At 31.6% G+C, this 12,547-nt stretch overlaps 1 protein-coding gene across 1 annotated transcript in view; it reads left to right on the top strand.

Moving 5' to 3' along the window:
* The window catches only part of LOC111641536 (voltage-dependent calcium channel type A subunit alpha-1-like), an 85,193-nt gene that overhangs the window by 28,502 nt on the left and 44,144 nt on the right, over positions 1–12,547 (top strand). The window contains exon 3 of the mRNA XM_023387711.1: positions 1,410–1,560. Coding sequence (XP_023243479.1) covers positions 1,410–1,560 — 151 coding nt within the window. The remainder of the gene's footprint in view (positions 1–1,409; positions 1,561–12,547) is intronic.

The raw sequence follows: 12,547 nt of genomic DNA, 5'->3' as shown, positions 1-12,547 counted from the left end.
TAATCATCAGGATGACTATCACGCCAAAATATTGTATAATAAAATAAAGACACTGAGTTTGGCATTACATGCATACGCTTTCTTATCTCAAGCACTTTTGACGAACTTATAGTCATCGTCATCAGGTGAATACAGAGATTTATTGAAAAATTAAACGGAAATAATCCGATGTAGAATAGAACGCATAAAATATAAGTTGAAACTTTGTCAAAGTTGTTAAGAACACGAAACAAATATTCAAATATAATTCGAAATCTGAACAAACAGTTAGCTCTGTGAAGTGCGAGCTGGTGCATGCACAGAACCAAGCTCACGCTATAAGCATACTGGAGAATGCTAATATTTGCTTAAACGCTTGTATAGCGTGACCTATGCACTGGACAGATCGAGCATAGGGGTGTTGCATGTAAGTGTCCAAGGTAGTAGTAAGGAGAGATTCCCATATGAAAATGATTTTTCAATTCTTGCAGCTCTTGAGTAATGGGACCATAACAGGTTGTAACCCTGCTCAAGTACCTTTTTTGCGAGCTCGGTGGTGTGCCTACCCCTCATAACATCGTCTTGGTGCTCATCAAAGCAGCTGGCAAGCATTCTAGTATTGGCCCCGATATATCTTGTGTTTACTCCTGTTGCAAGATTTTCCAAAGGTACAGCATAGACCCCCAACTTCTCAAGAGTGGAAAATTTGTCTCTATCGTTACAAATGAGTTTGCGTAGGTTTGGAAGTAGGGCTAGTGGTAGTACAAGATTGTGCTGCTTAAAAATTCTGCAGATGCGTATAGAGAGGGGTCCAAGGTATGGCAATGATGTTTGTACCTTCAAAAACTCCCTGTTGCTGCATAATGTAGTGCTTGGAAATAGTGCTTTCTTTACCCTATTGAGCATATGCGTAAATTTTGCACATGAAAAGCCAGTAGTGCATACCGCCAAACTGATGATGTTTAACTCAACGTTTACCAGCTCCTGCGTAGAAGACAGTAAGTAAGCCCTTCTGACGAGGGAGGCAATGGCAGCATTAATGTATCGAGAAGCCTGAAAGGCCTCTGCTTGTATAATGTGCGGAGCTATGCTAGATTTGTAATGAACCAAGAATTGTGGTCCTTCCGAAGATTTACGTATTTGCAATTTAAGAATGTTATTGCCGCATCGCTTTCTTTCTCCCAAGTGAAATTGATGGAAGGATATATGTTTGAGAGTTGTTACATAAAGATGAGGAACATCTCATCTGTGTCTTGCTTGCATGCTTTAGCACTGTCTTATTTTAATATCACTGCATGATAAATATAAATTGATACTTTGCATGCTAATGTCTCTTTGCACTTTCAATTTGTATTTTGTATTTGGTGCTTCAGTCATGTTTAAAAGTATAGATATTGATTTATTAATTATTTGTCATTTTTATTTTAAAGATGTGCTACAGGTGAAGCATGGCAGGCCATTATGTTATCTTGTCTAAAAGGAAGATTATGTGATGAGAGGTCTAAAAAGCCTGGCTATGAATGTGGTAGTAATCTTGCTTATTCTTATTTTGTTAGTTTCATCTTCTTCTGTTCATTTCTGGTAAGTAAATGTTTGTGTTTTAATTTCAATCTTTAACTAATTTTAAGCATTAAAGTTAATATTCAATATTTAACAAATTAAAGAAGTTGTGTATACTATTTAAGAGAAATTTAATATAAATACNGCATACACCAAAAGTTGTAACAATTTTGTGATTTCTTGTAATAATTAAGTAAAGAAAATTATATAAATAAATAAAAGTTGATTATACTAAAGAAGGGTTCCATTTAGCATTTATGCACTTTTGAACTGTCACATTGTTAAACTTGCTCTCTAAAGGCAAATTTTGCTTGGGGGCTGCGCATTCCCCATACCATACCAGTTACGTTTGAAAAATTTACGATACCAGTTAAGGGTTAAAAAAATTTTTGTTAGGCTTAACATTGACAAAAATTTAACACAAAGCAACACGCAACAGAGAAAAATTTCAACATGGGATTGGTTAATATATTTTTTCATACATGATCAGTTATCTGAAACTACCCCAGTCCCGAATTGTTTTGGATAATCGATGCTCTACTGTACATTTTTACAAAAGTACTATTCTTTATATTCTTTGCTCTTCCTTAATCTCTGGTCCAATTTCAATTAATTTTGAATGGACTAATGCATTTATTTTTGACAACATGAATTTTCTTATGTGCATTGTTGCATTGCTTTGTCATGACTAAAGCATGATTAAGAAAATTTAATACTTTCAAATTTTCAGCAATTAAAATTTTTGTTTATTATCAGGACTATTGCCTTGAATATATGAAATATTCAAAACCAAATACACTTTACACTAAATATCTGTTATGGTATCTGGAGTGAGCAGCTTCTTCTCTCTTATTTATTGATAGCATCCAGACTAATGACTGCTATCTTAATATCCTACGTATGATGGTGGACAATTGACTATATAACTTGCCGTTGGAGCAACTACGAGGCGTGTCCGGAAAGTAAGTACCGTTTTGGAAAAACTCACATAAAAAATTTTTTTTCAAAACAAAATTTACTTTTACATGAAAGAGCATGTTGGAAACTATTTTTCTACATAGTTACCACCATTGTTCAGACATTTGTCATATTGGGAAATCAACTTGTCTATACCCTCTTCAAAGAAAGATGCCACCAGTGAAGACAGCCACTGCTGAACATTGATTTGTGACAATCTCATGCAAAACAGTTTTTGAAATTTGTGGAAACTCATCACAAAGCAATCTTATTGTGAACTGTCTGTTTTCAGGAATTTTTTCATTCACTTTTGCAGCCAAACCATCATTGACAACAGAAGGCCAGCCACTCCGTGCTTCGTCATGAACATCAGTGCATTCAGCATTGAATTGTTGAACCCACTTTCTAACCATTCCATCACTCATTACATTTTCACCATAAATCTCTACAAGTTGACGATGAATTTCAACTGGCTTAACATTCTTTGCATTCAGAAACTGTATTACAGGACACACTTCACAATTGGCGGGATCAGCAATCATCTTAAACATTTTGAACACTCACTAACACATGGAAAAACAACACAATCTGGCTCTAATGGTGTCACTGGAGTGAGAATCAACCAGAGACATTGTGCGCAGGTGCTGAACTGAATACTACTGCTGCGGTGGTGGTAAAACGAAACAGTACTTGCTTTCCGGACACGCCTCGTATATATAGCAAATTTGATATCAGAGGGAGAGCATGCATTTCTGGGCAGACATGGCTTGCAGAACACTTCAACAATTGATAGATAATACAATACTACTGTTTCCCATTTATTGTTGACAAGTAAAGTTAAAACAAGTAAAATCCCCTGCTGGGGTTTTTCTTGTGGAGTCATCTAAAAGCATCAGTTTGAGATACATACCCAGCAGTACTGTATGATATTGGTGGCTGAAGAGGTGAATGGGGACACCAGGTATGCCATGCTCAACTGTGTACATCTTTGTATTGTTTCTCAAAACTATCATTTTGAGCATGCACTATAGGAAAATAAAGCTGTTTCTGTATTAATTTATGCAATGTTGGGTTTTATCCTTTACAACCAGAGAACTTTGTATGTTATGCTAATTTTTTTTAAAATTACTCCCTTCTGTTATCTTTGTGCTTGGGAGAGATGAGAAAATTTATATTATTTTAGAACCACTATGCAGTTTACACATGTCTTCTTTTATGAATGAATTAATTTATTTTACTATAGACATTGCAGTGGAACTAATGTGCCATATGCATAAGCTCATACTATGCTGGAAAGATCTCTCTTACTCCTGGACAAATGTTAATGTGAATACCCTATATAGCAAAAATCATAAAGAATTCAATTAATTGCAACTTTTTCTAATATACGTCTTACAACTGATAGGCTTTTGAATTCGGTTATGTTTACAAATTTTATTTGAAATTAAATATAAGATTTATTGGTTTATCAAGTGAAAACTTATTACAATTTTTTTAACAAGGATATATAAAGAAATTGTGAGTATTTTTAGTAAAATTTATTGAGATATTTCCATATGTTAGATACACTTTCTACATATTTCCATTGAGATAGATCTTTGTTTTTTATTTCAAATATGTAAACATGTTTAGGAATTTCTCTCTTTAATTATTAATAATTAGATATAACTATCTGATATAAGAAAAACATGGTCAGAAAAACATATTTATGGTCTAAAAGATTTCAAACAAATAAGTTTTCTGGAATTTTAACTTTGGATCTTCACTTATAATTTAGATGATTATTTATTTATTTTATTTATTTCATTTACATTAGGAAATGTCACTGGGTAGCAGATCTCCTCCCTCAATAAATAACAAGACCCATAACAAAAAAAGATAAAATACATAAAAAGAAAATCAATCGACATAATAAAACATAAATAAAAATTGCAAAAAAATATATATACCTGTATATAAATAAGACAGAATACACAAAAAATGTCTAAAATATTAAATATGTATAATACTAAAAGTAAGACAAAAATTTAAAAGCAATATAACTGAGCCGGAGTATAGTATATTGCTATAAAATTTGTTTGCATAAAGTGTAAAAGAATTAAAATGTAATAAGATATGTAAATAAAGTTATGTTTACAAATCATTAAGAATTATATAGTAGATGTGATGTCGACAAGATGTTTTCTAATGTAAAAAAATCAACATGAAGCATGTCTTTTACATTACCCATGTTTCTGGCTATGTGGTAGAAAAAAGGATCTGTGTGAAATAGATAAACGATAAAAAGGAGTAAAAATACAAGTGGTGTCATATATATTCTTTATGGGTATTCTAAAATGAAGCCAGGAAACTGGAATAAAACCATTAAAATATTTATAATAGAGTATATGATCATAGTATTTGATTCTTTCATGTAAATTGGGAAGAGCTATCCTGAACCTTGCAATGTTTGGATTGTTAGTAAATAGTAGATTACTTAGTTTATTGAACAAAAAATATATTTTATTGAGTTCTCTTAAAATTTTATTTCTGTGGGTGCCACAGACCAAATTGGCAGGCAATAATCAACAATGGATTGTAAGTTTGCAAAAATAATAGATCGTAAAACAGATTTAGATGAGATAGATTTACAAAAACTTCATAAAATACTTCTACAAATTGCCAGAGCTTTAATAATTTTGTTGACATGGAAATGAAAAGTTAATCTATTGTAATGCTAAGATCATTGTAGGAGCAGACATTTTCTAGAATATTGGCATCAATGACCAAAAGGAGGAAGAGGAGAGTTTCAAATCAATGAGAAGCACACGACTATAGTCTTATTGATGGTAGTTTTAAGGTTTACCCTTGCAAATAAAGTTGATAGCAGATTTAAATCAGATTGAAGAGCTGCTGGGTTAATCGTGGTTAATCAGTTTTATATCATGGGTGTAAGCAATAACAGTGGACTTGATTCGGTTAAGTAATTGATTAATGTAAACGGAAAAAAATAGGCTACTAAGGATTGATCCCTGTTGAATGCTGCAGATGGATGGAAAGTCAAGAAATTCACAATCATTTAGTCTAACTTTAAACAAACAGACTAAGAAATAATTATTCAACCAAGAATGGAAAACTGGATCAATGTCAAAGTGTTCACTGAGTGAGGAAAGAAGGATATTTGGTATAATGTAATCAAAAGCCTTGAGAAATATCTACGTATATGACATAAGCTACATGTTTCTTTTCAAAATTTTTAAGAATTATGGACATGGTATCTATTAAATTTATTGTAATTGAATGATGTCTAATACCACAGTGTTGAATTGATGCAAGCTTGGAAGTGATTTACAATATATACATATTTCAAAAATGTTTAATATGGCAGATGATAATGCAATAGGTCTGAAAGAAATTTTGTTATTTTTATGTACAGCTTTAATCATTGAAGAATATGATTGATTAGAGACATGTCTGGATTGCAAAAATTTGGAAAACAGTTTGGATAAAACAACAGCTGCTATGAGTTTTAATTTTTTATAGAAGGTTGCAGGGATGTTATCAGGACTAAAATTAGAAGGGTTTAAGGTAGGGGTGGCCAACAGTTTTTGACCCCGGGCCAAATTGGAAAGAAAACTTTTTTCATGGGCCGAACCCGAGGCTGCCCTAGGAAGATTTTGAGGTGGTGTGAGATCTCATTGTGGTGTCACCTTGTAGAGACTAAATTTTACATAAAGATTACAGATACATTTTTCACATTATCATGCTTTATCAACATTCTACGCTGTACTTAAGAGATTTGTAATGGAGGGTTAACTCTAACCGGACAGTGAGTTGATTTTTTTTAGGCATTAGAATGTTCACCAATCTATTCTGACTTGAGTAGCTAATATTGAAAGATTAATTGCAGGCCACATAAATCCATTACACGGGCCACACCCGGCTTGCGGTTTATATGTTGGCCATGCCTGGTTTAAGGTGTTGATTGCTTCTTTAATTTCAGAAAGAAAAAAATAATGACGGTAGATAAAGGTATGTAAGAAAAGTGGAATAAAGTTGGACTCAGGTAAAATCTGAAAAAAATCTGGTTTTAAAGTTTTTGTAAACATAAAAGATCATGTCATTGGGAATAGAGATATTTGTACTAGGGAGCTTTTTAGAAAATTTAGGTATGAAACTCCAAAAAGTCTGAAGGTTCGATATTAATTCAGATAATTGATCTGTTTAAATAGAAATAAATATAAAAATATTGAATAAGAATAAAATATAAAAAAGGATTTTTTCATTAGCATCATATTCAGGGGTGTCCATACATTGGGGCATGTGTTTCCCTTTGTCATTGGATTGTCCTTTTTTTAATCCCCAAGGGAGTTCTAAGATTTCATTTTATTTTTAACTTAGTTACTCATTTGTTATCACAGAAAGCTTTTTTACTGATGAAAAAATAAAAATAAAAATATTTGTTATTAACCAAACACTTTTTCTAGCAGGTCATGACTGTTCGGTCTATTACTGAGGTATCATTGTATTTGATTAATGTGATTTTGACATATGCGGTAGCATCAAGGGATTAATTAACTGCACTAATCAAAAGATAGCTGTATATATATATATATAAAATATACAGTAAATATATATACTGTAATATTATATATATACCAGCATATGAGCCTTGCGGTGCCTGGGCAAAAAACAACAAAAAAGATTAAGATTATTAGACTATTTTGTACTTCTAATCCATCTATTCTAGTAGCCCGGGACTCCCCCTAGTGGGCGTTTTAGCAGCAGCAGTGTCATTCCATGGTATAAATAATAAATTCTTATTACAAATAAAAATAATAATATACTGAATTTATTGTTAATTTAAATAATAGCTAGGGGCACCCCTAGTGGCCATTTTTGGCATACAGTGACAAAGAAAGAATGAATCTGGTTTTTCAGCTTTATGTAGTTAGATGATATATGTATAAAATATAAAGTGTATATACAGTAGAGCATCGATTATCCGACCCCTGATTAACCGTCACATCGGTTAACAGACCGTTCTAGTCGGCAAATTTGAATGTCCACTAGTGATGTGGCACTACAATATTTGGCTATGTCTTGGCTACTTTAATAGTATTTTTACGTGTTTTAGCTGGCAACATGGCTCGACCATGAAAGAGAGCCAGTATTTAAACGAGGCTTAATTTTCTAATTTTTAACGATACAATAGCGACGATTATTTTAAAAAAATTTTTGTTAGGCTTAACATCGATGAAAATTCACCGCAAAGTAGGTTAATAGTGATATACTAATATACTAATTACATGAGATATACTAATATACTATACTAATAATGTATTTTTTCATATTTTTCAGTTATCCATTTTTTCAGTTATCCGACCAACCCCAGTCTCCAATTGAGTCAGATAATCAATGCTCTATTGTATATATATATTGTATATTTTATATAATGTATATATTATGCCCTTTTCTGTGGGTGCCACTTATCACATTTATGTTTATTTTAAATTCATTTATTTAATTTAATACATTTTTAATAAAATTGCACTAAATACATTACAAAAATTATAATGTTGTAGAATTGTATAAAACATTAATACATAGAATAATAATTGTTCATATGTTATCCTACACTAAAATTAAAACATTAAAAACTTTTTAAAATGCTTGATAGAGTTATTATTTGATAAAAATAAGAAGCAATTAAATACAAATATAAATGAATAGAAGTGTTGACCTAAATACTATTCTAAACATTTTAATGCTTGTTATACAATTTTAGTAAAATTAATACATTATTTTTTGTTTTTGACTCATTGAAGATATTATTTACGATTAAATAAAAAAAATTAAATTGTGAATTTTACTTGTGTGTAAGAAAAACAAGAATTGAATTTGGTGCATTTAAATTTAATTATATGTGTGTTCATTATGAATAAATAAAATGCTACAAATATAAATGTAAGAAATATATAACTTATATTATGCAAAATTGTAATTTAATTTACTTAAAATATATAAAATTTAATGTGCACATTATAAAATATTTTCACTTATTAACAGAATTATCAATTAGCAAACAAAGTTAATAATTGAAAAACAATTTTTTTAATTATTTCAGGATCATTTATCAAAACCTCTAAAAATGCCACCATTAAACTGGTTTTTATATTTTAGAATGATTATTACTTTATATAATTTATTTATTAATTTTAAAACTCTAGCTTTCAATAGGCTGTTAATTAAGCTTGCATGCTTTAGCACTGTCTTATTTTAATATCACTGCATGATAAATATAAATTGATACTTTGCATGCTAATGTCTCTTTGCACTTTCAATTTGTATTTTGTATTTGGTGCTTCAGTCATGTTTAAAAGTATAGATATTGATTTATTAATTATTTGTCATTTTTATTTTAAAGATGTGCTACAGGTGAAGCATGGCAGGCCATTATGTTATCTTGTCTAAAAGGAAGATTATGTGATGAGAGGTCTAAAAAGCCTGGCTATGAATGTGGTAGTAATCTTGCTTATTCTTATTTTGTTAGTTTCATCTTCTTCTGTTCATTTCTGGTAAGTAAATGTTTGTGTTTTAATTTCAATCTTTAACTAATTTTAAGCATTAAAGTTAATATTCAATATTTAACAAATTAAAGAAGTTGTGTATACTATTTAAGAGAAATTTAATATAAATACTGTATAAATAAAAAATATTACTTATTAAGAATTTAAGCTGATTTTAAATTAAAAAGGAAAAAAACAACAAAAATTATTTGTTCTATTTTTTTTTTAATACAATACTGTATCTGTTACTGGCATTCTTTGGAATACTCAGGTATGTTTATAAACTGCCTAAGAATTTTTTAAGAAAAATTCATAATAAAGATGTTTCTTCAACAAAATTTATACAGTTTTATTTTATATTTCTAAAAACTTATTAATTTTATATTAAGTGAAGTATTATAAGTACAATAGCATTTTTAATTATAAATTATTTTTAACATAGTATAATATTAAAAATAACAATATAAGAGATATTTTTATTCTTCATTATTTTGTTATTGTAAATATTAAGTTCAGTAGCATATTTAATATGAAAAGCTAAGTTATATTATTTGGTTGTTCATAAAGTAATTTCATTTTTTTCCATGGCAAAAAATACAATATTTTTATAATATATAATTCAATAAAATATTTATTTATTTATCGACCATTTTGGTCAAATACCTGTTGCCATTGTTTTTGTTAGTAGCATGATTCCACGTTTATAAAAGTTTTGATGTTTGCTTACAAAAAACAGATTCAAGTAATTTTTGACATTTTCATTTCAAGTAAATGTCTTACAGTTTAAAAAATTTTGTAAAGACTGGAACATGTAATAATCTGAGTGTGCCTGATCTGGCGAATATGGTTGGTGTGATAGCACATCCCATCTAAGTTGTAACAGTTTCTGACGAGTTACCAAACTTAGTAATCAATAGGATGACTATCACGCCAAAATATTGTATAATAAAATAAAGACACTGAGTTTGGCATTACATGCATACGCTTTCTTATCTCAAGCACTTTTGACGAACTTATAGTCATCGTCATCAGGTGAATACAGAGATTTATTGAAAAATTAAACGGAAATAATCCGATGTAGAATAGAACGCATAAAATATAAGTTGAAACTTTGTCAAAGTTGTTAAGAACACGAAACAAATATTCAAATATAATTCGAAATCTGAACAAACAGTTAGCTCTGTGAAGTGCGAGCTGGTGCATGCACAGAACCAAGCTCACGCTATAAGCATACTGGAGAATGCTAATATTTGCTTAAACGCTTGTATAGCGTGACCTATGCACTGGACAGATCGAGCATAGGGGTGTTGCATGTAAGTGTCCAAGGTAGTAGTAAGGAGAGATTCCCATATGAAAATGATTTTTCAATTCTTGCAGCTCTTGAGTAATGGGACCATAACAGGTTGTAACCCTGCTCAAGTACCTTTTTTGCGAGCTCGGTGGTGTGCCTACCCCTCATAACATCGTCTTGGTGCTCATCAAAGCAGCTGGCAAGCATTCTAGTATTGGCCCCGATATATCTTGTGTTTACTCCTGTTGCAAGATTTTCCAAAGGTACAGCATAGACCCCCAACTTCTCAAGAGTGGAAAATTTGTCTCTATCGTTACAAATGAGTTTGCGTAGGTTTGGAAGTAGGGCTAGTGGTAGTACAAGATTGTGCTGCTTAAAAATTCTGCAGATGCGTATAGAGAGGGGTCCAAGGTATGGCAATGATGTTTGTACCTTCAAAAACTCCCTGTTGCTGCATAATGTAGTGCTTGGAAATAGTGCTTTCTTTACCCTATTGAGCATATGCGTAAATTTTGCACATGAAAAGCCAGTAGTGCATACCGCCAAACTGATGATGTTTAACTCAACGTTTACCAGCTCCTGCGTAGAAGACAGTAAGTAAGCCCTTCTGACGAGGGAGGCAATGGCAGCATTAATGTATCGAGAAGTCTGAAAGGCCTCTGCTTGTATAATGTGCGGAGCTATGCTAGATTTGTAATGAACCAAGAATTGTGGTCCTTCCGAAGATTTACGTATTTGCAATTTAAGAATGTTATTGCCGCATCGCTTTCTTTCTCCCAAGTGAAATTGATGGAAGGATATATGTTTGAGAGTTGTTACATAAAGATGAGGAACATCTCATCTGTGTCTTCCCACGCTATGAGGATGTCGTCAACATAACGCAAATACAGCCTCAGGTAGTGGATGGCAAGCGCGGAATTGAACATTCTGTGCTCAATCTCTGTCATAATAAGTTCCACTAGGATAGCGGATAAAGGGGAGCCCCCTTGTTTTTGTAAATAGATTTTTTGCTTGAAATGGAAGTAATTGTACTTGGTGACGAAGGTGAGCGCATCATGTATATCAAGCACCTGTTGGATGTTAAAGCCCTTTTTTAGAAGCGGAGGATTAGCCAGCATTCAAAGGTGGGCACTGAAGGATATAAAGATATTTCATCTAACTTGTAGAAGGTGTAGGTGTCTGGCCGTAGTGTACCAATACTCAAAGCAATGGTGTATTTAGCAATACGATAAGAACATATGCATGTAACACCAAACTCAGTGTTTTTATTTTAACAGTGTCAATTATTTCATTACCAAACTTGTATGAAATTTGGCATTATCGTGGTAAAACACTACACCTGTTTTGTTGATCAATTCTGGCCTTTTCTGTTTGATGATATTACTCAATTTGTTTACTCGATGGCAGTACACTTTCAGATCAATTATTAAATTGTCTGGTAAATGCTAAAAAAAAATCCTTAAAATCCCACCAAAGAGAGCATCTCTGTTTAAGAACATATGGAACCCATAGATTGAGCTTTGAAACAAAACCAATTTGTTTCAAGTAATCATAAACGGTTCAGTTTGACAAATTTAATCTCTTAGTGATTTCGTATGTTGTTATTCAGCAGTTTGCTTCAATCAGTACCTTTATTTTGTTTTCATTGGCTTCAACTGGCCATCCAGAACATGGTGCATCTTCAATATTGAAATTGCCAGAATGAAATTTTGTAAACCAGCTTTGACACTGTCTTTCTCTCAACACATCATCTCCATACATGTACCACAATTTTTTCTTGCTTGAACAGCATTTTGATTTTTTGATGATAAAAAAGCAAAATACTTCAGCAACTGCACATTGTGAAGAATAATAAAAACTAGTTAAAGAGTAAACTAGTTATGTCTGATTTATTTATTATATCAAGTAGTACTAGAATGGCACTTTAAATTACAAAAATCTCTTCTTTTTGGGAATGACTTTTTAGATTCTGAAGTCTGTTTTTGCATGTGCACTTCACAATTTTCTGCTAAGTACCTGTAGAGTGCTGAATTGACACTAACCTGACATATACTTGTAAATACATCATGGCATCATCTGACAATAACAATCTCCTTATAACATTATGAATTGTAATCTTTTGTTTTAGCTGTTTTTGTATTCATATGATTGGAACTATCACTTGTCACATTTGTCACAACATCCAAAATATTGTAAGCATTGCCTCTACTTT

Source organism: Centruroides sculpturatus, unplaced genomic scaffold, assembly GCF_000671375.1.
Source record: "Centruroides sculpturatus isolate CEXI.00-Female unplaced genomic scaffold, Cexi_2.0 scaffold151, whole genome shotgun sequence".
NCBI classification, from domain to species: Eukaryota; Metazoa; Arthropoda; class Arachnida; order Scorpiones; family Buthidae; genus Centruroides; species Centruroides sculpturatus.
The sequence above is the reverse complement of the archived record's forward strand: the minus strand, read 5'-3'. Positions and strand labels throughout refer to the sequence as shown.